Raw genomic sequence first — 26,672 nt, 5'->3', positions numbered from 1 at the left:
GACGAATTCACTGAGATGGTGCTGGGCAAGGTGAACCCATTCACTGGCTGGTTTGGGCAAGAAAGCCACTTTCTCAGGCAGTGAGAAAGAAGGGTAACATCCCACTGCCTGAACAGGCAGATACTAGACACATAGAGGGTTTACATGAGTTTTGTAGAGCTGAATTATTGTTCTTTTTGACCCTTTGTCCAGTGTCTGCCTGTCTGGCTACTTAGAGTTTGTGTATTATTCAGAGCTTTATTCTCTGCATTGACATTTGCCTTCTTTGAAAGCTGCAGGGAGAGGATAACCCACTGTCTTCTTATATGGAAAATGCCAATAATCAAATGCAGCAGGTTCTCCCTTCACTGAGAGGTCCAGGGTTTCAGGAATACATCATGAGCATGTTGCTGCCTTGAAGGAGTTTGCTTCTTGAAGCAAATTGATTTCCCCTCAGAGTCAACATGAAAGCAAAGTTTTTCAGTCCTGACTGTCCTACAGGTGCCTGTGCAAGATCTAATATACGTGATAATGTGCATTTAAGGATGTTGCTAGGAAACTTGTGAGAGCTAAATGAGGAAATGCTACTAATAGAGGCAAGTGACAGGACCTAAAAAGTTTTCCTTTGCAGTCATGCTGATGGTTGTTATTACATAAACAGGGTCAGCTGTGAAGGTGGGTTGGGTCATCTCCTGGTGTCAGTGGGCCTGCTTAAGTAGCAGTATAAAAAGGCCTGACTTGACTGTTGTGGTGGTGTGTTTTTTTGTTTTGTTGTTTGTGTTTTTTTTTTTTTTTAAATGTGGTTTCATTTTAGGTATGGTGTTGTTCCACAGTCTGCTTCTGGAAAGGATAGGTAAGTTTTTTTTAGCTAATGGGGGCTTTGTTCTGCCTTATTTCACTGCACCTAATTTGCATTTGCTGGTGACTGTAACCAGCCTTTTACAGACCTGTCTGAATCTCAGACTGGGGCAGTGTTTTCTGAGTCAGTTGGAAAATGCTTTGTGGTGTCTAGAGCACTGAGAGAGGAGACTCTTTGTCACTACTTTTTTCTTTCTCCAGTGGGCCTCTTTGAGTTTAGTTCAGCTCAGAGGTGGTCTTGAATGGGAGATTTTCCTTCTCTCTTTGTGGTGTAAGAGGCCTCTAGAGCCTAAGGTTGTGAAGTCAGTAGGGACTGCTAATATCCTACATTTGGAAGAGACCAGAAACTTTTGGCTCAGTTTATTTGTAGGTATACTTAATATGTGATCTGTCCAAGTTAACTCCTCTTGTCTTCTCTTCCTAAACACATATTTTTTCTGTAGCATGTGTTGCTCTTCCTGCCATTACTGAGTCTAATAAGCCACCTCTTCTACTTTTCACAAAGGGCTAGGGAGTGCTGAACTTGCCTGCTTTTGGAGGAACATTAAATTGTGTTTGTCCAACCACTGTGGAAGTTAGAGCTAGCAATCTTTGGCTTGCTCCCATTCTGCTATTTTAGCTTCTCTTCTGAATTCTTCAGTATGTAATAATTCCCTTCATGTCATCACTCATTGCATTTCTTGTTTTAAGAAACAGGTAGGAAAAAAGCAAACAACAGAACCCCAACTAAATAAATTAACTAAAACTCCAGCACTGAAGATGCAACCATTTAAAAATGACTCAAATGCATTTCTATGCACAAAAAGTCATAGCATTAAAATCTCAAGTCTTTTCAGGACACGTGTCCCCTTTGTGCAGCTGGGAATTGCCCTTCCCTAATAGCATGAAGCTCCCATTTCTGTCTCTTCATGACCATCAGGCACTAAAGATGAGAGGGTTTTTGTTGTACAGTATTTTTTATGTCTAGAAAAGCACTGCTTGCCCAAGGCTGAATCTGAATCTTGTCTGTCCTGAGTGGGGATAGTCTGGGGAAAAATGCCTTTAAAACTGATCAGTTTTTTTAACAGTTGAATACATCTCTGAAGATGGGTTAATGGGCAGAGTAAAGCTGAGCTGCTGAAAGGTACATGATTAATCCAGTTTTGACAGAAGTGTGTAATTTATATCCTGGATCACACCTCTAATTAGGTGTATCACATTCTTTATTTCTACAGCTGTGGGGTCTAGGAATACCATACTGGAATGTCACCTGTAGCATGCTTGGTGCTGTACAAAGAGAAATAAAGTTACAATGGGAGAGTGAGCATGTACTTGGAAAATGTTGAGGCATTTTCAAAAGGCAATGCTGCTCACTAGTGAAATATCAGACTATTGAAGCTTTCATGCTTAGTGAATTCAGGACTATTTCCATAAATATCCCAATTTCTGTCTTTGCAGCCATTACCTTGTGGAGGCCGAGTGTGATTCCAAGGAGAAATAAGCTGAGGAAGGATATTTAAGAGGACAGGAGAAACATTTCCCAGGTGGATGTCTACTGATGCTGTAGGTGATGCATCTCAGTGCTAAAGGAGAGGGCTGGGACAGCTCTTCTTTGAGGACAAGCTGAGAAGGTTGCGGCTGTTCAGCCTGGTGAAGATATAGTGGCCTTCCAGCACCTGAAGGGGGCTACAGGAAAGTGAGGGAGGGACTTTTTACAAGAGCGTGTAGTGATAGGATGATGGGGAATGGTTTTAAACTGGAAGAGGATAGATTTAGGTTAAGTGCTAGGAAGAAATTCTTTACTGTGAGCATGGTGAGGCACTGGAAGAGGTTACCTGGGCAGGTTGTGGATGCCCCTTCCCTAGAGGAGTTCAAGGGCAGGTTTGGCAGGGCTTTGAGCAACCTGGTCTAGTGGGAGGTGTCCCTGCCCATGCAAGGGGGTTGGAACTAAATGATCTTCAAGGTCCTTTCCAACCCAGACCATTCTATGATGTGGATTTTGGGTGTGAGGGTCACCAGAGGCTTAAGTTCTGCTAGTGAGTCATGCGTGGGTTCTTGCCTTCTGGTGGACTGAAGCAGTCACATGGGACTACAGAAGAGAAGGAGAATTTGCCTGTAAAGGAAGTAATTGGTCCCAGGCAGGAGCAGGTCACTGTGCGTCATTATAGGCATGACCAAACTGATGAGGAAAGCTAGCCAGGCTGGAGCTCCTGCTTCCAGCATTCACTGCCCTTTCTGTGGGCCCATCTGTCAACATCAAGCAGCCCAGGGAAGGCAGGCTTAAGCTGCTGCCCCTTTGTACTGTGGGGAAGGACTCCCTGCTAAATGACTGCAAAGTGGTTTGTCAGTCAAAGCCCTGTGCTGCTGTTGCTGCACTAAAGATCTTGCTGTTATACCTCTACCTGTAGGACTTACAAGGCTGTTGTAGGAGCCGTGCTGCGCACTTTTGTGTCACATCTTAGGGTTACTGTTCACTGCACAACTTGTGCTCCCGCTGTTAGTGATTTAGGAAGTATCACTGCATAAATCAGCATGCAGGGAAATAACTTGGTGTCTCTGCCAGGTGTCTGTTTTCCTGTAGCCCTCCCTGCTATTTCAGACTGGATTGGTAATGAGCAGAGCTATATTTATGTGGAAGTGAGATGCTAGCTCTGTAAGGATTCATTTATTGGGCTGCAGGCCAAGGCATATTCTGGCCCTTGATGGCATGTTACTTGCTGCATTTACTTGATCCAATGGGGAAGGTTTTAAATTTTCAATACAACAGCATGAATGCATCATTGCACACTCTTCTGATTTTCTTATTAGCAACACGTGAGTAATGAGAAATGGGGCTGAGAAGGAAAAAATCAAGTGTTGCTCTGTGGCTCTGAGATCCTTCTGGTACAGGTAAGATGAGGACTGCACTGTTTTTTTCACAATATCAAGATTCATTTTGAGATGCTTCTGAAAAGTCTGCCCTGTAGCTGCTTGCCTTTGCCTTCCTGGAGAAAGCCAGCTGCTTTATTCTCTTTCAGGAGAAGGATTCATCCTTGGAGATGACACCTTCAGGAAACCATTATAGAACATAGTATCCCTGGTAACTGGAGCTGATATTTCTATACTCAGAAAAAATCTGTGCCATCTGAAACTGGTAGTTGAATGGGTGGGGGAGGATAACTTTGGAAAAAGCTGCCCTGAGCCACTGATCAGGAATCCATGTATGCTGTTATAGAATAATAGAATTGTTTGGCTTGGAAGGGACCTTAAAGATCATCTAGTTCCAACTCTCCTGCCATGAGCATGGATGTCTCCCATTGGACCACAGTGCTCAAAGCCCCACCCAACTTGGCCTTGAACACTTTCAAGGAGAGGGCATCCACAACTTCCCTGTGCAACCTGTTCCAGTGCCTCACCACCCTCACAGTGAAGAATTTCTTCCTAGTTTCTAACCTAAATCTACCCTCTTTCAATTTAAAACCATTGCTCCTTGTTCTGTCACTACAAACCCTTGTAAAAAGTCCCTCTCCAGCTCTTCTGTAGGCTCCTTCAGGTACTAGAAAGCTGCTATAAAATCTCCCCAAAGTCTTCTCTTCTTCAGGCTGAAAAAAACAACCTTACACACAAGTATAAACCCAGTCCCAAATTCAGTGGTATCTGCATCATCTTTCAAATTTTTGTGTCCAGGAAGTCACTTAGACATTTCCTGTCCTACATAAGTTTTAAATGGTTAAACTATCTTAGTGCAGATAGCACTCTGAGAAAAGCTGAGTTGGTTAGCATGCCCTGTTATCAGTATGAGCTTGCTGTTCTCTGCTGATTAAATTGTATTGAGATCAAGTACTGTTGCAGTGATGTAGGGTCTCTGATTTCCACATGTGAAAACAAGAAGAAACTGAGGAAGCTGAGCTTCTTCATCCTAGAGAAGCAAAGTGTCAAGGGAACAAGCACATGTCTTCCAGTGCATATGGGGATGTCATCAAGAAGATGGAGACAAGTCTTTATTGTTGACGATGATCACTGAAATAGGTAGCTCAGAGAAGTTGTGGAGTCTGTCTGTAGAGGTTTTGAAGACCCCAATGGTCAAAGTCCCAGGCAGCCTCATCTGAATTGAATGTTGACCCTGCTGAAGTTGTTTGGTACTGTTTTTTTTAAAGTAAGAAATTTATTTCTAAAGTTACTCTTTTTGTTCAATTTAGTTGCTTTGTAGGCAACACTTTTCATTTGAAACTTTGAGAAAAAAACCCTTTCTATATTTGAAAATTCCAGACTGGAATATCTTGACAAAAAGATGCAATGTGAAGAAAAACACTTCTGTTAAAAAATCTGTTTAAAAACTTGATCTGGTCTATGCCTAGTTTTAGATGTCTAGACAGTGATTAAACACTGCAGGCAATAACTAGGTCTTCTAAGGACTCTTTCATATTCCAGTTGCACCCATGGGTCCACTGGTAATGAAGCCCCCCATAGGTTGGTCCAGTGTATGCCTTTGAAGAACATGCAGATGAAGAAAAAAGTGAATTTATTATTAAGAGCTTAATTTAGCTAAATTGAGTTGAATCGGTGCTTACCAATCTGAGAACTCCCATTGGTTTCCTGAAAGGCTGATCCTCTGTAGTTCTCCAGCTGGGTTTGAAGAACTATGCATTCCCCCAGCAGAAGTCTGTCCTCTCTTTGGCTGACCAATACTCAGCTACTATGACTTCAGATATTTTTGGGACCCCCCTGTTTTCAAGAGGACAGCCTCAGTAGAGGTCACATACTCCCTGCTCCTCATACTGAAAGTACAGAGAAATGCAGGCTTGTTGTGCTAACAGAGGCTTAGAAAGAGGAGGCAAAGGATGCAGTGCAGAGGAGAGCAGACAGGGTGATTAGAAAAGAGGTGCAGGGTACCAGTGTAGACCCCTGCTCTATAAACAGCTCACCACTGATCAGATGAAAGAACATAAACATGAGAGCTGGGCAGGACCAGTATTAAAGAAGAAAAGAACATAATCCAGTATATGTAAGTTCTTTGTGTGTAGTAAGTCTTAGTGCAGTTTGGACTTGCAGATCAAGGAAGGAGGAGTGAGTTGTAAAACATTGCTAAAAAATGTATAAACCCAACTCCATGTGCAACTTAGATGGAAGAATACACCAGCATTGTGCCTCCTCCCTGCTAAGAGAAAGATGGGATTTCCCATGAAGTGTGGAAAACAATTTCAACTGTATTATTACTCAGACTTTAGGTAATTTTTTTCCTCCAATAAGTAGATCTAGGCAAATAATATTTCTTGAAGATGTAAGATTTTATTTGAACTGACAGTAAATTCTTGGGTTTGCATCCTCCATGTTGTCTATAGCAAGAACTTGAGTGCAACAATGGCACTCAACAGGTAGGTGATAGCCATGAAAATAAAGCAGCAATGACCAGAAGAGATAATAACTTCCTTGGGCTTAGCTTTGTGTCCTCTGGCACAAGACATTCTCCTGCCCTTCCAATGTACAGTACTCTGAGACCAAGCTCCTCTTGTGATGCTTTCTGGAGAAATGAGCAAGTGAGATACCCCAGACTGATGCCAACCACGAGTCAGGTGGCAGTAGGAGAGTGTGTGAGATTGCTTTCCTCTAAGGCCTGGTGCAAGCAGGTGTTTAAATTACTTTCTATGCTAGTCCAGTTTTGACTTCAGGGCTCTACTTGTTGCTTCTTTATATTCTTGATGTGAGAGGGACCCTGTTATGATACCTGGAGGCTTGACTTCTGCATGCAATGGCTATGCTCAGTCTCAGCTGTGCTGCAGCAACAGCTACAAAACCCAGAAGTGCTTTTGTTGGTGGGACCTATTCTGTTCCAAATAGTTTTGCTATAGTAAGCAAAATGCAAGGCAAGTGGTGTATTGGGTTTTGTACTGCTGAGAGAGGCACCTCGCTGAGAGTGCTGCTCTCATTTCTCATACTGTAACCGTATCGCTTTTGAAAGCATTTCTTGCCATTCACCTTTAGGAGTTTAATTTGTGTAATTTTTCTTGCAAGGCTTTAGAATTGGCTGATCTGGAGTCTCCACTTCAAAATATCTTAACTGTGCTTTTCAATATGAACACAATCCTGTGAACTAGAACAAAACAATCTTGTTGTGTTACCATAGAGACATCCAGGGTCTAAGAAGGGTTCCTGCTTGAAATTGGACTGTTTAAGGGACAAGGGACTGTTAAATTTGATGTAGGGCTTAATCCATGACCAGGCACTGCTATGAATCAGTGCCATCAGGGTGAAATGAACTGGCAGTCCCAATGTAGTGCTTTATAGACAGTGCTCTTCAGTCCAGCTGGCCCAAAGGGGCTGTTGTCTTGGTAGATTCAGAAAAAAGAGATGAAAGGAGGCAGGGAAAGGTCCAGGAAATTAACTTGAAAATGTTGAATCACTTTACGTTTTTCCTTCATTTTTTCCCCCTTCTTGATTTGAGTGCTAATTAAGAGGCTTTCCTTTGCACTCAGACAACTCAACTTTGCTTTTTAAGCATACATTTTTAAGCACCACTAAATGAAGGCAGAGATGAGGGAAGATACAGCAGGGCTGACAACTTTGCTCTGGAGACTGATGTCCTATGTTCCCAGTTAAAGGCAAATAGCAGGACTATATCTGCATTTGTGTGTTCACCTGGAGAAAACACCATTTTGAACTGAGAGGACACTAGCTTCTATAAGCCTGTTGAGTTTTTTTGTATTGGTGCTGCAATTGCCAGCTATAATGACCATTTTGTGCAATGGAGGGAGAAGAAAATGTCTTGCTATATACATAAAGGGAAGCAAAAATTGGTTGGGAGTATATTCAGGAACAAAACCTTCTAGCAGTTAGCACTGCCTTTGCTTGAGACTACAGTGTCTGAGCATCAAAAAGGGTGCATACAAATCCTACTTGCTAGCTTATTTAAAGGCCCTAGTGCAAACTGGAGAAAGAGGCTGTACTCTGTCCCATGGTAATTGACATTGACCCTGGAATTATAATCCCTAAATGGGCATTTGAAAGAGCATTGTTAAATATGTTTTGTGTGACTGTCCTGGGAGATGCAAATCTGCCTTGTGTTGTATGTGGAGCTATTGTGGCTGCTGGTTCAGGCTCACAGGACCTCATGTCTGGTGAGGGCACAGTTCAATCCTTCCTGCTGTCCTTAAATCAGCCCTGATGACCTCTTCCTTTGGCTTAAATCCTGGTCCTGATGAACTCATCTGATGATTGTTTTTTGTGTCATGGGCATGGAAAGGTCTCTAAGAGAAGGCAGCTCTGCTCTGTCTCTTTGCTTTGAAACAAACCCTTTCTTGCCCAGGCTAATGTGAATTATGCATACCCTGCCCTGCACAGGAAGCCACAGCATATTGTGCCAAAGCAGTATGTTTAGCAGAGCTAAATTTGTGCACATCCAAGATACTGTTAACTCCTCAGGCACCATGTACTCTGATAAACACCATGTGGCCCATGGCTCACACTAAGCAACAGCAGGCAATAGTCTCAATTATAGCTTGGAAACTTGCATTCCTGTCAGCAGTGATTTACAGAGTGGTTTAGACTCCTTCCAGAACAGGTGAAAAGATCAGCTGGCATGGACTCGGGGAAGCTTCCCAGCAGCACAGCAAATACTGCTACAAGGAGAGGTTTGAATCTGAAGTGGAGCATGGGCAACTAGAAACGTTAACCAGCAGGTTGTGTCAAAGTGCAAGCTTATGTTTTGTTCTTATATTACTTTATTACGTTGCTTCTAAACAGAAGCCTTTGTTGCCACATAGCTGTCTAGATTTTGGAGATGTCACCCTTGGGGTATGGTTGGCTCCCTGTGTTGGAGGATCAATTCAGACTCAGTAGATGCTGAGCAGTTGTTCCATGAAAGCACTGATTAACAGGGGTGAGGTGCACACTCTCCAAAATTTAAGCCACTATGGTGTGGTGGTAATAAGTGGCATCATGCTTTATAGGTGGGAAACCTTGCCTAATTTGACCTTCAGGCCAGTAATATGTAACCCCTACCCCCATCATTGTGTGGGCTACCTGTCTCACGTATGGATACATTGCACTGTGAATACCAGAGATCTGAGCTCTCTCCTGCCTCAGTCCAACAGATGCTTTACTCAGAGTAATGTAGACAATATTCTGATCCCTGAGGCAGGTAACCATCCTGAATTGGGAGCAGCCATGAGGGTACTACAAAGGTACCTGCATTTCCTTCAGCTTGGCATAGTTGGTGTTTGCTGAACATGGAAGTCTGTCCTGTGCTTTTCAGTCTGTCCTATATATTCCCAGGGTTTTCACATTACCTGCAATATCTCTGGCCTTTCTAGATAACCTACTAGATTAAAAGTTATTTTTGCAAGTTATTGATACAGGCACCATTAGTGACACCAAGATTAAGCAAAGAGGCCATTGGAATGAGGATTTTGACCTCTTGTTTTCCTGGACTCCTGCTCATTTTTAGTCTTCCTAGGAAAAAACAAGTGGCTGAAACACTGTGTGGTTACCAATAAACATTAGACAGTTAAGAAATGCAGAAAGCTGCAATATCTGTTATTAGACCAGTGGATGTAAAAAGGAAAAATATGAGGTTTTAAGCATGGAAGCCCTTCTTCGGGTCAATGTGCCCAAAAAGTGTGTTGGTGTTTTTTAGCTAAATCAGCTGGTCTAGTAAAAGTTATTGCTTCTCTGTAGAAGTTATTGAACCTGACTTGTCTTTAGACCATCACAGCAACACTGCTACTAAACAAGATTCTTGAGGAACCATTTTATATCACAACTGCAGGAATATGTCCACATGAGTCTTAACTTTAGTGTATTTCTTCTCACTTTTGCCATCTATTTATTTTCTGTTGGAGCTGTGTGTAATAAATTCTTTGCACAGTTCTGGAAAAAAAATACAGAGTGATTGATTTCCATTTTCTGAGCTATATGGGGTGTGCTACTTAGAAGACTTGTCATTACTACCACTTGCTGGTGTTTACTGGAAGATTTAATTCACCCACTGTAATGATTTGGGGAAGTCTGTCAATGTACAATATAGAAAGTTATTATGTAAATGGCAGCATTATGAAAAGCTTTTATGTGGCTGCTGCATCCACTGTTTGCTAATGGGGGTGGCAACATGTGTCTGACAGGGTACAATGGGCAGTTGTTAACAACAGCAAGAAAGACATGTCCAAAGAAAAGATTTAGTTGAAGCCTTGGGGAGCAATTTGTTCCAAACATGTCTGTGTGGACTGGATTCAGGGGAGTGGAGTGAGAGATGAAGGCTTTCAAAATATTGAATAAAATGCTTTGAATTCATAGCTGTACTCTGAAAGACAGGGGCTCTCCAGGCAGGAGGGGAGGATTTTGTAGCTGAGGAGGTTTGTTTTTACTGTGGGAGCTGCCAGGGAATACTCAGAAGATGTAGAAAAGATGGAGAGGCTTGACAAGGTTGTGAATTAGCTTAAAGCACTGTGAGGTGCTTTAGGGCAGTCAAAGTGGAGAGCTGGAGTGCACAGAAAAGCATTTATTATGTGAGCTACTGAGGGAAGGAACATCTTGTATTGTGCTGAGCAATGTCAGTGTGTTGTGTTACTTGCCAGCGATGAAGAAACCAGACAAACCAGCATGCCCACAAAGATGAAAAGGTCTAGGGAAAGCAACACCTCAGCCCACTCCTGAGTGTGAGGCTTGGCCTCATGCCTCCCTCATCATGAAGTGGAGACAGGCAGAGAGACCACTCTCAAGGTATGTGTCAAAGCAGCCTTGGAGAAAGAGTGCAGTGGCCTGCTTCAGCGCTGGGAAGTTTGAAAGTATGCCTAATCCACCCAGTTTCCATGGACACATCCGCTCCTGCCATCTGGCATGGAAGGAGTGAGGAAGTTAGTCTTACTCCAGGGCTGGTTTTGCTCAGATATTCCTAAGGTTTTGCTACATGGCCAATGTGCAAGCAGAGGTCATCACTGTGGCAGGAATGAAGTTATCCTAGCCACCGTATGGGAGCAGTTGCCCAAAAGCCTTTATTGGTAATGTATTGGATTGTACCTGGCTCTGGACAGAGGGGGCAGATGGAAGTGAACTAGTAAATACCCACTCACCTCTCCCAGACCTGAGGCTTTTGCTAATTCTGATATGCTGGCTTTTGTAAACACTAATCTTTGTACTTGGGACAGTATTCCCATGTAACCATCCCCATTGCCAGGAGAAAAAAAAAAAACAACAACAAACCAAACAACCAGGATAGATGAGTTGACAGGAATATTGCTATTTCCTCTTTCGGTTAATGACATCTGTTTTGTATACGCAGCTGTTCAGAAAAATAAATATGGGTTTTTTTCTATTCTTTTACTGAAAAGGTATGGAGGTAGTTAATCTGGTATATCTCTGGAGGTCTGTCATATTTCTTCTCAGATAGGATTAAAACAGTTCAATCTGCAAGCTCTATTTTCTCTGTCAAAAGGAGATAACCAATTCCACAGACTGAAGTTATTAATGATCAACTGAATAAATTTTATCCATCTCTTTATATCTTGGAAGGACACTTCACTGAAGCTGATTTTGATCAATTTGTAAGCAATGTCACCTTCAATAAATTCCCCTCTGAAGATAGATAACCTAGTAACAAGCGGGGAGACAGCAAAGATTATGTTAGATTTGGCATCTATTGGAGGTCTTGAACCCAACTGCATCTCCATTGTTTGTTTTAAGGAGTTTTTTTTGAGCCATGTTAAAGGAAAAAAAATAAAAAGCATTGTCCTGGAAAAAAGCCTTCTTTTCAAATTTGATTCAGAAAGATGTTTTTCCCTGGGACATGAGAATTGCATTACTTATCATAATTCTTTCAAAAGAAAAAGCAGGTGGGAGTGGTTTCATTTCTCTCTTTCTGTCCTTGCCCAACCTAGCATGATACAGTCTTGGCAAATATCTTGACCATTGAGTTTATGGCTCCCATGTCAGTCAGTTCTTGAGAGCAATGTAACACAACCAAGTCCTACAGTGGTCACTGACCAGCATCTGATGCTTGGGGTATTGCAGATGTCTCCTCCATCCACAACATGCTATTCCATCAGTGCCAAGGAACAGGTATGGACACTTGCGGGTGGGAAAATAGGCTGCTGGAGCAGCAAATATGTCTGCTTATAGCTCTAGTATCCAACCAGCTGTAGGGTGCTGCACTCACGGAATAAATGGTTGGCAAAAGCCTAATAATTTGCGGAAGGCTCAAGGACAAGTCAAGTAGAAATTCAGAGTTCCAGGAACAGTATCTCCTCGTCCATGTCCTTTCTGCACAATCTGCAAACTATTTTTGGAAGTGGTAAGGTTGAGAGGAAGCCAGGGTGAAAGGACTGACTGGTGCATCTGAAGATTATTATTCCCTGTGGCTGCTCCATCCTTCTGGAGCCTGGCCACAGATTGTTCTTGCAGTTGCTGCAAGAAGCAGCTAAACTCCCTTGCTGTGTCACTGTGTTCTGCAGGTCTGACAGGATCTGCTATAGTGACCAGATCCTAAAGGGGATTTAAATACTCCATGCTCCTACCAGTTAGGTCAGAAGGGTGTAATTTAGATCTGTTCTGGGCAGAAAGGCTTTGTCTGGCCACTGGGCTCTTGGTTCCTATTATGCTCACTGCACTCTATAGGAAGGACATTAATTCAGCCACTGTACAGGGAGAACTGATCTTTGCTGTTTACCTGCCAGCTGATGCACAGCAGGATGCAAGGAACAGTCCAAGGCGAGCTGGGATGGCATTTGTCAAAAGCAGTGTGTCCTTATATTAAAAACCACACTTATTTCCATTAGGTTAAGAGAGATTCCAGGTCTTGGCAGAACAGGGAAGCATTGCGGCAGTCCTAGGGAGCGTTTTTTCTTGGTTTTACCTGATTTGTCTTTTCATCTGACAGGGTAAGGGTGGTGGCAAAGCTACTGCCCAATAGTCTCCATGCTCTCTGCCCTTGACTTTGGTGAAGGAGATGGTTTGGCAAGAAAAAATAATGGGATTTCATTGCTGTTAGGAGAGTGGGCATACCCAGTGCGTTCCTTCAGGCAGTCACTGTCTGTACCCACAAGGATGGTGGTCTGTGGGAGCTGCTGCTGATCAATGAGAAGATAATGTTCCTTTACCCTTTTTTTCTAGCTGAAAAATACGGCAGCCCAGCTGAAGGAAGGAGAAGCAGTCTGAGGGAGTCTGAGAAAACATCAGTCCTCATATTGCCAGAGAACGAGGGGAAACAGCTGGGCTATGGCTCTCCCTTCAGTGCTCTTCTGAAGTGTTATGCTTCAGCTGCTTGAATCTTTGCCAAGAGCTGGCTCCTTAACGGAGCAAAGCTATCTCCTGGCCTGCCTGCCTGTGGCAGGGCTGGCATGGAGGGTGTGTTGCAAGAGCACTAGACCTATGAGGCTGTCCACATTGTCAGGTTTGATGCCTGAGAACTTGCAACAGGTGCACCTAACAGACTTGGAAAAAGACAGGGTCTACATCCCCTGAATCCTCATGTGGTCCTTTTTCACCCCATTGAACCATTCCTCATGAATGAAATCCCAGCCTATGTGGAAGTCAGGAGTTCTGTTGCCTGCTAAGGGCAGGTCAGGCATTGCTCCTCATAAATAGTTTGTGGTTTGTTTTTTCTTCCAGAACAAACAAAAAAACCCCAGTAAACCTGCGTTGCTGGGGTGACATTTTAATCCAGCCCTCTGTTACAAGAGTGCCAGAATTTGCTGCTGGGAAAGGCAAAGCTTAACCTAGGCTGGTTAGATTGTAGCCAGTTTCCCACAGGCACCAACTTCACTTTCCCTGTTGCTTAGTCATTTCTGCTCTGCTACTCTGGGCATCTTTCCTTCTTGTCTTCACTCCCAGGTGCAGCTACCCTCTTCTCAGCAGGAGTGCAGCCTCATAAAGGGTCAATGCAGCTTTTGAGGCAGCCAAGGAGGCAGGAACCTGAGAGGTGATGAGTAGGCTGGGCATAGGGGCACTCCCAGGGCCTCTGGTTGGGAGGGAGTTAGAGAGGATTCACAAGGTGGATTGGTTGCCTTCAGGGTGTAAAGGATGCCCATCTATGTTTTATGGGGGAGGAAGCTTCGGGCAGAGGAATGAAACAATCATATGCTTTGCAGAATTGTTAGAGGATTTTCCTACCCAAACTACTTATTTTCAAGAAGGAAAACTAATGTGGTCAAACTTAGGGAGCTGGGAATGTGGAAGGAGTCAGTCTGTGAGAGCTCTCTGCTTTGATCCTTTTCCCAAATAATCACCCAAAATTTATAAAGGGCTTCTTTCCTCCTTTCCCACCCTCTGTGTGCACACTTGATGCCTGGTGTGCTGGATTTTGATGGATTGATTTTTCTGTGTAGCCTCAGGGACTGCAATTACTTAAGCTCATGACCCGAAATGACACAACTTGGCGATTCTTGTGTTATGTAGTGCTGTGGGGCCCCAACTCTAAGAACTGTCTTACTCCCTTCAGCTGTACCTTGGTCTGATTTCGAGGGCTGCTGAATGCTTGCATCTCCCACCCTCTTGACCAGCATGGTCAGGGAGGCTCGTCCAGTTGAACAAACTGGCAGTATTTATACAGTGGGCTGCAGCAGTGCCAGCTCCCATGCAGCATGCCCCAAATCATTTTAGTTTGGAGAAAAGGAGGCTGGGGTGGGGGAGAAGATGTTATTGCTCTCTACAAGTACCTGAAAGGAATTTGTAGCAAGGTGGGGGTTGGTCTCTTGTCCCAAGTAACAAGTGATAGAACAAAAGGAAACGGCCGGGAAGGTCTAGATTGGATAGCAGGAAGAACTTGTTCACCGAGAGGGTCGTCAGGCACTGGGACCTGGAACAGGCTGCTCAGGGTGGAGTGACCATCCCTGAAGGTCTTTAAAAGATGTGTAGATGTGGTGCTTAGGGATATGGCTTCATGTGGTGGCCTCGGCAGCGCCGGGTTAACGGTTGGGCTGGATCTGAAAGGTCTTTCCCAACCCGAGCGGTTCTGTGGCTCGATGACTTTTACCTTCCATGCAGCTGTAGGCAGGTGCTGAAGGGCAGAAACCTCCGCCACTCGTGGGGGTGCGTTCTCCAGCCTGCGCTGCACCCTCGCTCCTCACCCTGGCCCGGGCTGAGGAGGGAAGGAGGCCGGGGGGGCAGGGCTGGGGAGCGACCCCCCCTCCCCAGTTGGAGGGAGGCCGGCCGCTGGGCTGGGGGGGGGAGCGGCGGGGGGGCTGTGCCACCGGGACGGGACGCGGGGGGCCGTGCCGTGCGGGGGGCGTCAGCCGCATCCCGGCGGGTTGCGGGGGCAGCCGGGGGCCGCCAGGCTGCGCTCTCGGGCCGGCCGCCGCTTCTGCCGCCCTCCCCGGGCGAGCGGGGCTCGGGGCACGGCGGAGCCTCCGCCGCCAGCGGGCGGTCCCGGGACGGCGGCGGCACCACCGGGAGCGGCGGCGGCAGCACCGGCACCTGCGGTGGGAAAAGGCAGGGCTTGGCGGCCCGCTCGGAGCCCCCTCGCCCGGCCCGGCATGACGCGGCGGCGCCCCGGGGGCGGCGGGAGGTGGGTGCCGGTAGCCCTGGCCGTGCTCCTGGCCCTGCGAGGTGAGTGCGGAACGTCGTGGCGGGGAGCGGGGCGCGGTACCCGGGGACGGGGCATCGCCGTGGGGTCGGCGCTGGGACGGGGGAGGGTGCCGCCCCAAATCCCGGCGCCGACCCCACGGCGATTCCCCGTCCCCCGAGCCGGTGGGGAAGTTTTTTGGTTGCAGTCCCGCCAGGTGATGCTCGGAAATGCGGCGGCGGCTGAGCGCTTTTGCAGGCAGGCGGGAGGAGGGAGCGGTGGTCTGATCGGCTCCTTTTGCTGCCTCCCCTGCACCATCCTCCTCACTACTGTTATATTACCTTAATTACTCTATTTTTTTTTAATTTTTTTTTTTTTCTTACGGTGCTCTAAAACTTGCTTTAAACTGGGCTTCCCCCGATGCTTAGTTGTCTGGGCCTAGCCCCTTGATAAGCTTACCTGGGTGGAAAACTCGGGTCCATCCTTCAGGCCCTGAGGCAGCAGGGAACTTTCTGCAGAGATGGTGACAGGCTGCCTGGAGCTTTCTGTCCCCCGGAGGTCCTCCCTCTGCCTCATCCTCCCGGTCCTCCTTCAGCTCTAAGAGAAGGGCTTACCCCTGGGGGTGTGGAGGGACCCAAACCGCTTCATCACCTCCCGCTCTCGTAAGCCCTTCCGAAAGAAGGTGCGTCCCCCGGTCCTCTGTGTGGAGACGGAAGAAATTGCATGTGACAGGTGCTACTCACCACATCACTTAGTGCATTGCTGGAGAGCACCAGGAGGTGCTGCGTAAGGGCAACAGGAGAAACTACAGAGGGCAGAATGTTGTCAGACTCATCTGTTGATCGGGCGGCAGTGCCTGCCTTCAAGTAATGCCAAACTTCAGAGCAGGCCTGCTCTGTTACGTTTTGCTGCGGTCTACCAGGTAACTTCTGTAATGTCTGCTCGTTTATGCGAAGGTCCACCAAGTCGTTTGCAGAGGTCTGATTAGCAGCAGGCAGTGCACAGCTCCACTGAGCCCACTGAGCACTGCTGCTGGCTGCCTTTGCTGCTGGGAATCCTGCTGCAAGGGACCCCTGAGAGAGTGGGAGGACAGTAAGAAATTACAGGATCTCCCATGAGAACGCTCAGGCACATGGTGTGATTCTAGGGGTGTCCTACACAGGGACAGGAGTTGGACTCCACAGTCCTGATGGCTCCCTTCCAACTCAGCATATTCTGTGATACCAGAGATGTCTCAGCAATGTTGGGATGAAACCTCCTTGCAGTCTGGATCTGGATGGAGTAAGTTGACTGGGTAGCTGTGCCTGGTTTTCGCTGCCCTGAGAGGTGCAGCAGGATGTTCCTCTGAGGAACAGGTGTGCTGAGAAACAAGTCTTTGTGATGGAGAATATGAACTTTTCACAAATGCCTCAGACCCAGAAACACCCTGAGTCCCATCCTCAGAAAACATTTGGGAGTCTGAGTTACATGCATTAAAAGGTAATTACATCTGCTGACTTCAGAAAGATGAATTATAGGGGAGAAAAACTTCATTAGCATTTAATGGGAAAAAAATTATCTCAGGTGTTTCATACTTCAGTCTATTTGTTTATTTTTTGTACTTCTCCTAGTTCAGAAAGTGAGTTCAATGACTTTCAGGTTCTCAATGCCAGGATTTTTGTTCTGCAGACATTGCAAAGGTGTAACTGTCTAGAAAGGAGCTGTGCCTACTGCATTTAGAGGCATGTAAGTGATGAAGTGTTTCTGTTGATGTGATGTCCCTGCATAAACATAAAACAGTAACCAGATGTAAAATTAAAGGGCCGTTTAATTATCTCCTTAGGCAAAAAAGGTTGACTCAATATTTAATGGAGACAACTAGGCAGAGAAGCACATCTTTCCACAAAGTAATCTGTAATAGGGTAATGCTTTTTCCTGCATTTTTCTTTAAGGCTTAAAGGTTACCTGAGTGAACCACCTATGTCTCAAGCATGTGGTTTGTTGTTGTTTGTTTTGTTTTGGTGTAGTTTGTGTTGTGTGAGGTTTTTTTGTGGTTTTTTGTTTGTTTTGGTTTTTTTTTTTCTCTGGAAAAGTCTTTAGAAGATGGTGGTAGATGAAAATATCTGTGGTATGGTGTTACTCCTGTGTTACACTGTATGGTCATACTTCCAGTGGTTCTTGGATTTGGAAAGAAAACCCTGGCAAGCTATAAGGAACTGACATACTCTCATGAAAGCTGCAATAAAATTAGGAGGTTTTCTAAACTTTTCAATAAGTGTATTTCTGCTCTGAGTTGCCAAGTCTGGTTAGGAAGAGTGATTTTATTTTTTTTAATCCTTTAGGGGGCTTTAGAGGATAGAGAAGAAAAATTATGGGGTCATATGCAAAGTGATACTTAAATGAAAGGTTTAAAAGTCAAAGGATCAGAAGCTAAGAGTGTCTAATCGGAAGAAATACTTAATGCCAAACAAATGAAAAGTGGTGGGAGAAAAATGGTCCCTGGAGATAATTTTGTCATTCTCCTGCTTCATGCCTGTGATAAAATGCTGTCAGACTTTATAGTGAAAAGTCAATCAAGTATTACAGTCCCATTTTCTTACATTGCTTTGTGATTGGTATAATAGCAATGGTTCTTTTTAACTGGCCTGCATTCTCTGGGCCTATAATAAGCATGTTTAGTGCTCCTGGGGCAGGAGCAGCATCTATGTTTTCCCTCTAAAACATTTTAAGCATAATAACTTTTGTGAAAATAATATTTTTCAGACACCCTAGAGAAGTTTAGGGAAGGATAGAGGGGGAGTCTCTTTAGAGCTTTGAAACCAAGCCTGTAATTGCAAATAAATTCTGCTGCTTAGCCAGGAATACCATACTGCAAATTGTCAAAAGTGTTAGAAATCACATGTCAGGTACAGCTAAACTGCAGAACCAACCTGTTTTTTTTTAACTGCATGATGTTTCAATCCTGTGATGTAGTATTGCAACAGGTCAGATGTCAGTGCCTTACAGTCTGTTACAAGTGGATCTTGCAAGATCAGGGTAGGGCGTGTGTGTCTGCTTTTCTCGTCCTTACCTAAAGTCACCTGCCTCCTGGCAGTCTGAGGTCATTACAGCTGAAAATGTGCCTTTAAGTTCTGGCTTTGCAGCGCCCTTGTGCTAGCCCTCACATCCTCCTCAACTGCACCAGATCCTCAGCCCTAGCAAGAGAGGACTGTGGCAGTCCTGTGCTTCTGTTCTTTTGCCTTTTTTTTTTTTTTTAGCAGATTGCCGTTTGTGTCAAGCTGTGTGGTTTTGTGATGTGTCGATAAATCATTTTGCTCACAACCTGACCTTGGTCCCCAGTAGTAGACACAGACGCATTAACTACTTCTTGCATCTCTGAAGCGGGCATCCTTACCTTATTTTGGAAATGGATTCTTTCTATCTGTTTCTTCAGTATTGCCTAAAATGCAGTTTTCTTTTCTAAGATCCCCTTATCCAAAGGATCTCAGAGTGCCTTGAGAATAGCTATATTTAGCTGCTCAGTACCCATATGGATACACAAAGTATGGTATAAACAAATAATTAAGAAACTTAGAAATAATTTATCCTGCCTTCATTGGGGAGATGAGTTTTTATTATTTTGCTAACAGTACAGATGGACAAAGTGAGGCTCAGAGACTTTGTGACACAGTGAAGGTCAGCAGATGCTGGTAGTAATCTTGAGTGTCTTGGTCCAAACTGTACCCACAGGAAAATGCTTATATTTAGGCAGCAAGTTAAGCAATACTGTAATGGTAGTCTTCAGGGATGTTCACTACTAAATTGTGGTGAGTCATCTATATTTAGCAGGATGCTACTATCATTGTGCTTTTTAAGTAAAGTGCTTTTAACACAGTTTATTTCAAGGAGAAGTGCATGTACTGAAAATCTGTTCTTTGTAGTTTTCTCCTTGTGGAGTATTAATGCTGCCTTCCCTTTTGTAAATGTTCAGAGAGAAACTTAGCTTCTGGTTGTTTAACAGACAACAGTATAACAAAGACAGTTCCCTGGTAAATAGTGTCTTGTGTTTGCACAGTAATTTATGAACATTAACTAATTGAGGGTCTCCAAACTTTGTGAGGGCGGTCAGTTTGATTTATGGCATGGAAAACTGAAGTGTACAGAGATGAAATGATTTGCTTGCTGTCAGGTGGGACAACTGCCCAGCTTCTCCTTTAGAGAAGTCACACTTACAGGGCTCCTGGTCACATGCTACCCTCTTTTCTCTCACAAAGATTTCATGTCTTATGCAACAGGGAGAAAGTACAGTATTAATTATGTACAGTGAACTGTTATGGTGGTGCTTTTTCCCCTTGTGTTTTCACCTCTTTTGGTGCTTTGGAGGTCACTTGTGTCTATTCTGGCTTCTGCCCTCTTTTCACTGCTTGAGCTGGGCTGAGGACAAGTGTTCTGTTTCATCAGGATTGAGACAGCTGGCTTTATTCTGAATGGGAACAGAAGCTAAAGGCTTTAATGTTCTTGAAAGGAAATTTTAGAAAGGATTTCTATCTTAGGTCAATCAACATTGTATTTCTTTGTGAAATTCTATTATTATAACCTGAAAAGATATCCTAAACAAAAAGATATTTTATGTGAAAAGTCAAAACTTTCCATCCCGAAGATGCCTGAGTTGGATGTTTCTCTATTTCTGACAATTATTCTGTTTTTCCTTTGAAACAGTTATGATTTTAAACTGAAAAATGGTAGATTAAGGGGAGACACTAGGAAAAAATTCTTCATTGTGAGGGTGGTGAGATACTGGCACAGGTTGGCTGCTGTAGCTGAGGATGCCCCAACCCTGGAAGTGTTCAAGGCCAGGTTGGATGGGGCTTTGAACAATCTGGTCTAGCGGGAGGTGTCCCTGCCCATGTAGGGGATTCAAAACTAGATGGTCTTTAAGGTCCCTTCCAGCCCAAATCAGTCTGTGATTCTATGGTTTTATGAAACATCTCATGCTTGATAAGACTTGGGTTAGTGGAATTACTTACAGTAAAACCCTTAGTGGTTGCTATTTGCACCAAAAGAAGCAGAATATGGTGTATGAGCTAAAACAACTTTCTATTTAAGAAGTACAGCTGGATTGTTAGTCTTTGTTTCCCATTCCAGAATGGTCACTGGGAGAAGTCAGAACAGGACTAGCGGAGTAAGCTTAGTCTCTTCCTATTTTTTCATGTGCAGAGCCACAGCTCTCCTCCTGGCAGCACAGTGGTACTTGTGCATTTGCATCTCTGCATGAAGTTAATTTCAAGTGCAATTTTGGTATTAGATTGATCAGTTCACTTACTTTGAGATATAAACCTGTGCATTTTTTTCCCCTCACATCCTCGTGAGTCAATTTAGCTCGGAGAATGTGAACTACATTGCATTTCACAAGCATCAGCAGGAGAAAGTTGATGTCTGAAGTCCACTCAGTTACATCTGTGCTTCAGTTTTACTCAAAATGCAGAAGCCATGAATGTTACTCTGGGTGCTGGGGGCAGGGGGGCAGGCACACACCCCTGATAATGTATGGTGCTTCTTTTCAGCAGCCTGCATGGGCAGCTCTGGGTCAGATTAGACCACTGAATGGTGCTTCAACAGGAGATGCTGAAGCCCCACATGAGCACTTGGTACTAGAGGTTTTGTCAAGAGGGTCTGATGTTGTGCCAGCTATGGGTTGCCCTAGGAGGACAAGAGTGTACATGTTGCTCTGGACTTGTGTGCTAGTTTTGACTAGGATAGAGTTACTTTTCCTCCTAGTAAGAGGCTGTATTTTGGATGTTTGCTGAGAATAATGTTGATAACACATTGATGTTTTAGTTCTTGCTAAGCAATGCTTTCATTAAGCCAAGGACTCTTTCAGTTTCTCCTATTGCCCCTGTCCTGCCAGCTGCTGCTTTACAAGAAACTGGGGGGGAGACACAGCTAGGACAGCTGACCCAAACTGGCCAAAGGGATATACCATACCATAAGACATCATGCTCAGTATATAAGCCAGAGGGAGTTGGCTGGAAGATGTAACCATGGATCAGGAACTAAATGGGCATTGATCAGTGGGTGGTGAGCAATTGTGCTGCAAATTTTATAAATTCCATTACTATTCTCATCTTTTTATTTCCTATTAAACTGTCTCAATTCAACCCATGAGGTTTTTTCCCTCAGCTCACCTCCCCATCCCACTGGGAAGGAGAGGAGTGAGTGAGCAGCCATGGGGGTGTTTAGTTAAACCATGACAACTTCAAAGCCTACTCAAGCCAGTTTTATCTTATTTCAGGGGGTGCCCGTACTCCATTTCCTTGACATAAAATGAATTAAGACATGTATTCCTCCTACCAGTGCAAAGTGTAAAAAATGTCCATCCCCTCTCCTTTCCTCAGGGAAGTCTCCTTTGCTTGCAAAGTAACAGGCACAAAACTTCCCCTTCTGGCCAGGAGCAAGGTTGAGCTGGGTTAACCAAGCCCCCTCTTGCAGCCTCTTCAGTTTTTGGGGGGCTGGTGTGCAGTCCCACTGGGCACCCAGACCTCAGCCTCCCAAACAGCATGAGCTGTGGGTGGGCTGTCCAAGCTCAGGACTCCCCCAGCCTGGCATATAAGAGGCATCTGCTAGGAGCAAGTGGGTTGGTACTCCCTCTCTGCATGCCCACTGGGGAGATTATTTCTTAATCCTCATTAATTAGAAGTTGGCTAATGCCTGAAAGCATGAGGGTGTAGTGCTGCTATGTTTTTTCCTTTCCCTTTCCCCCCCCACCTTTTTTTTTCTTCACCCCTCCCCTCCCCCCATTCTACCTGACTTATCTATGGATGTTACCAGTATCCTCATAAATACACAGACCTTGGTGATTTCTGCTGAACTTCTGGCTTTATGATTTAATGGGCTACTCATTCCTGGTAGTTAATTATGGACTGTGTTTAGAATAAACAGAAGAAGTGAAAATAGAAAAAGGAAAATAATTTTTGTTATGTCTGGTCACATTTTCTGTTTTTTAGTTGCATTGAACAACCTTTTGTATTTCTCTTTAAAAAAAAAAAACAACAAACAAAACCAACCAAAACAAGTAAAGCAAACCAAAAACATAGAAGCTCATAATTCACTTCTTCCTACCTCTTTGGTAATATCTTTGTCTAGCTTCTCTCCCAATTAAATTGTTCCAATTTTAATTATGCTTGACCCGTAAGCGTTACTCACAGGGTGAATGAGGAAAGCTTTTTGTATTTTCAGGTTTGCCATCCAGCAGTCACCACAGCAATTCCAGCTGAGGGTGCACTGTCAATGTTCACAGTGGCATTTTAATAATTCCAGCCTCCTTTTCAGCCTCCTCCTTTAGACATCCTAACAGATTGCTTGCTTTTTTGACCACCATTGTATGTTGAACAGATGTTTTCATTGAGCTGTTCACAGTGATACCAAGATATCTTCCTCAAGTGATTACATTAGAATTAGAGCCCCATGGTATACAACTAGTTCAGATTGTTCTCTCAAGTTCTTATTACTATCTGTTTCGTTGAATTTCATCTTGCTTTATGCTGCCCACTTGCTGAGCTTTGTGAGATCCTTTGGAAGTCTCTCAATCTTCTTTTGTCTCAGCCAGCCCAAATCACTTTGCCAGCTCCTGTTCTCTCTTCCAGATATTAAGGAATAGATTAAACCACCCTAGAGCTGGTATGGAACCTGGGGGTAATCCCTTGTAATCAGGGCCAGAGCAAAGGAAGGGGCAGGGGGGCTCCCATGCATCTAAGCCTGAGCACTGAGAGAGGGGGCAGCAGCTGTGAACTATGCCTGAAACTGGGTGGCATGGACCCCACCAGGGGCAAGGCAAGGGGGGAGATATCTCCCACCTCAGGCAGGGGACAGGGCTGGCTCCAAACTGGCATCCTGCCCAGAACAGTTTAGCAGATGTGCTTTGAAGTGATTGAAAATTAATCACTTAGTCCTGTCCTTTTCTTTCCAGAACTTGAGTAGGTTGGAGGGGCACAAGTTCCTCTGAGCAGAGATCAAGCTGATTTGTCTCCTGTTGTGTACTTCTAGGGCCTTGGGGAATTTGGCCAGTTTAACTGATCCCTGTGGTGACTTCCAGGTTAGCCTGTACCCTCTTAAGGAAAGCACTGTTAAATTCAAGAAACACTTGACTTAGCAAGAGTTTGCATGTCTTTGCTAGCAGCACAGCTGCTTGAGAAATGTCATTCTCCTACTGTTCAGCAGTTTTGGACTTGTCCTTTGAATATACTGAAATGGTTGTTTGTTTTTTGACTTTTGTGATTTGGCCTTCAGTTTTGTTCTCAGTCCTCCTAGCTACCAACTCACGAAGCCACTACTTAGGCTGAATGACTTCTTGTTCCTTTTGTTTGACCATACAATGTGCTTTCTTGCTTCTTGGCAGTTTTTTGTTCAGGGGCACTGAGTACCTTTGCAGTTACAATGCTGAGATTGCTTCAGTGAACTACCCCGCAGAGTGCAATAACTTTAATTTCCTTGCTTTTGGAGTTAGGCTGTTTGGACTATTCTGCTTGTAATCACCTTTTCTAACATGTGAGAGGTGTGGCACAAAGTTCTGATGCTCTTTCTGGTAACAGGATGTTAAATTTGGTTACATAGCAGCCACTGTTACTTTGTGAGTCAGGTTGCTCTTTGCCTTAGTTGCAGCTTTTTAGCTTCTCAGTGCCCAGGAACTGGCTGTTGCAAGCCCTACCAATGTTCTTAAAGACATTGCAAAATTGTAACTGTCTGTGACACTTCACTAATTCGCGCACATGTTGCTGAAGTCACCATTTTTTGCTCTTTTCTTTGACTTTGCTGTTCCTTTGCTTTCCCTGCAAGCTGTGCAGTACCTATTCTCTTTCTGATCAGGAGGCCTTTGGTAAATCCAGATTACTGCAGTGATATTTGGGTTTTAGTTAACTTTTCCCCCTTGGCTGTCAAGATGGGGTCTGTGCATTGCTCATCTTGTAGTTTAACGTCTCTGCTCTTTTGCCCACAATGGATTTCCAGGCAGGACATTACTCTGTGATAAATTCTGCAGTTGTTGGACATTGGACTGTGAGACATGTTGAACACCTTAACCATGGGTTAACATGGCTGCTTCATATATTTCCTGAACTGTATAAAGTGGTTGTCGCATCATGTGGCAGAGAACAATTCTGCAGCCTTCAGCATCAAACCCTAAGTGCTCTTTGGAGTCTTTTGCTTGAGCTTCACACCTGCCTGCACCAACCTGTGTTCCTGTGTGATCTACCAGCATCAGCTGCACTCTATGAAATGTCTGGTTTTGAAGTGATATCTCAGAAAATACAGTCCTGTTTCTTGGTGAAAAGGTCTCTGAGCGCTCCTGCAGAGGATATTCTGAACCCCCCTGGCTCCTGTTCATCACTCACTCTGCTGCCTCTCACAGCCTGTGCCTTTAAGGGGGGCATGAAGCCCCCTGTGATTCCTGGGGAAGGAGAGAGGTGGGTGGCAAACCCTGTTGTTTTAGAGAAGCCCTGGGAGAGAAGGTGCTAGAGAGCTTCAGCAGGCTGGTGGGGTTTGATGTCTGAACACCTCTTTCATTTGTGGAGTTGCTTGGCTTTCTGATGTGTGTCGGGATCTAGTAGATTGGAGAGGTTGACGGGACCTTGGCTACTTGGCAGAAGGACAGAATAGCCTCGGTCTGTCTGCAGAATTGTCACGTCCTTGGCTTGTCAAGGGCAGCCCTTCCTTTTTACCCCTGAAACAGCTGGTGTGCTCTGGGCCACTATTACAGGACTTATCCGCAATCAGCACCTCCCTCTCCTGCTGAAAACGCCTCGGACACAGAGTAGGCTTGTGTTTCTCAGCTGCATGGAGTTGCAGCAAGACTGCATTTTTTTGCTTGTTCTTTGGGGAATGCTCTGTGATAGTTCTTCAGTAGCTTTTTTGTGTAGTCTCATCTGGTTTTGCTGCTCTTACCGATTCCCGGTGCCTGCTTTTACTTTGTTATTGTTTTGTTAAGACTGCATTTCAGCTGCCACATCGTCAGTTGCCTGTTTATCCACAGAAATAGGTACAACGCAGGCAGGCTTTCCCCACCCACCCTGGTCCCCATCCTCCAGCCCTCTTGCACTACATCCTCCCCCCCTTCATCCTCCCTGGGAGCTCCAGCCCTTAGCCAGAGGGCTGAAGTGGAGGGGGATTGCTGCAGGTGAAGGGGTGGGGGAGGGAGCTGAGGCATCCCACCACCACTGGCTTGTGTTGCATCCTAATTGCAAATCACCCTTCTGGCATCAGCAGTTTGTGGGAATAATTGACAGGAGGTGCCGGCGAGGTGCTGAGTCAGAGTGAGGTGTGCTTGCCAAGTCACTGCAGCAGAAGGAACCCGCTTGCCTCTTGTGGAGGGAAGCCAACGGACGGTGGGTTTCCTAGCTGCCTTTTGGGCCTCTTTCTCTCCATTTTCTGAGGCTGCAATTCAGCAGCAGCCATGCTAAGCATGTGAGGGAGAAACCTGGGGGTGGGGAGAGCTTTTTTTTTTTTCTGGTTTTAATCTGTTAATATTTTTTTTTGGCTGTGAGCACTGGGAATTAGGAGATGTGGGCTCTGTTCCCACCTGCTCCCACTGGGTCACTCTGCTGCCATTTCCATGCTCTGAGCAAACAGAAGGGGTAGAAAACACATGTTGGGGGAAAAGTGAGTGGCCCTAGTGGCAAACTGGTGTCTCCTGGGCAAGGAACAGGAGTATGTGGCCCCTTCAGGCAGGCAAGGGGGAAGATAGCTTAGCAAGCCAAAAAAGCTTCCAAATAAAATTGCTGAAAATGTTTTGTTGTGTCCTTCCTGAGAGTTGCCTCTGCTGCAGTGTCCTACCATTTTTTCAGGGGTTTGAAATTTGTTGTTTGACATACATTCTTGGCACAATGCGTGTCCCAGATACATCTAGTACCTGATGAACCTTCAGGTCAGTTTCATGAGAGCTTTTCCATTTACTCCTGACCTTCTTGAGTGTGACTAGCCTCCATGTTTATATCACATATGAATCTGTCCCAGAGGTCTAGATCCTTCCCTTTTCCCTTGTTCCAGGATGACTTTGGACATATTTTTCTTTCTCCCCCTCTGTAACACAGGGTACTGTTTTCCTTCCTTGGACAAAGACTGGTAATTGTTTGCACAGTTTTCTAAATGTGTCTGATGTATGCTGCCTTTGTAGGATGGGTATATTATTTTTCCTTTTGGATAACCACTTTATAGAAGGGGATGAGGAATATGAAGGAGGCCCACTTTTATCAGAATCTTTGAAATCCATGCTGTGCTTCACCCATCCACATTTTTAATGCTGACCTTTCTCTCCACTGTCTAAGGCAGCAGCCATGTTATCTAGATCATCATAGAGTTGGTGGAAAAGTTGAGGCCCTGCAATGGGAGGTGCCTTGCCTACAGTCATGCAGGATTCCTGTGGCCAACCTGTTGTTGGAGC

General features: G+C 44.8%; 1 protein-coding gene and 1 long non-coding RNA gene across 2 annotated transcripts in view; one reads left to right on the top strand and one right to left on the bottom strand.

Moving 5' to 3' along the window:
- The window catches only part of LOC127380080 (uncharacterized), a 36,738-nt gene extending 20,839 nt beyond the window's left edge, over positions 1-15,899 (bottom strand). Inside the window, exon 1 of the long non-coding RNA XR_007888422.1 lies at positions 15,743-15,899. This is a non-coding gene — a long non-coding RNA (uncharacterized LOC127380080). The remainder of the gene's footprint in view (positions 1-15,742) is intronic.
- The window catches only part of IGSF11 (immunoglobulin superfamily member 11), a 109,584-nt gene continuing 98,166 nt past the window's right edge, over positions 15,255-26,672 (top strand). The window contains exon 1 of the mRNA XM_051608497.1: positions 15,255-15,327. Coding sequence (XP_051464457.1) covers positions 15,255-15,327 — 73 coding nt within the window. The remainder of the gene's footprint in view (positions 15,328-26,672) is intronic.

This window comes from Apus apus, chromosome 1 (assembly GCF_020740795.1).
Source record: "Apus apus isolate bApuApu2 chromosome 1, bApuApu2.pri.cur, whole genome shotgun sequence".
NCBI classification, from domain to species: Eukaryota; Metazoa; Chordata; class Aves; order Apodiformes; family Apodidae; genus Apus; species Apus apus.
This window is presented reverse-complemented; position numbering and strand designations above follow the sequence as displayed.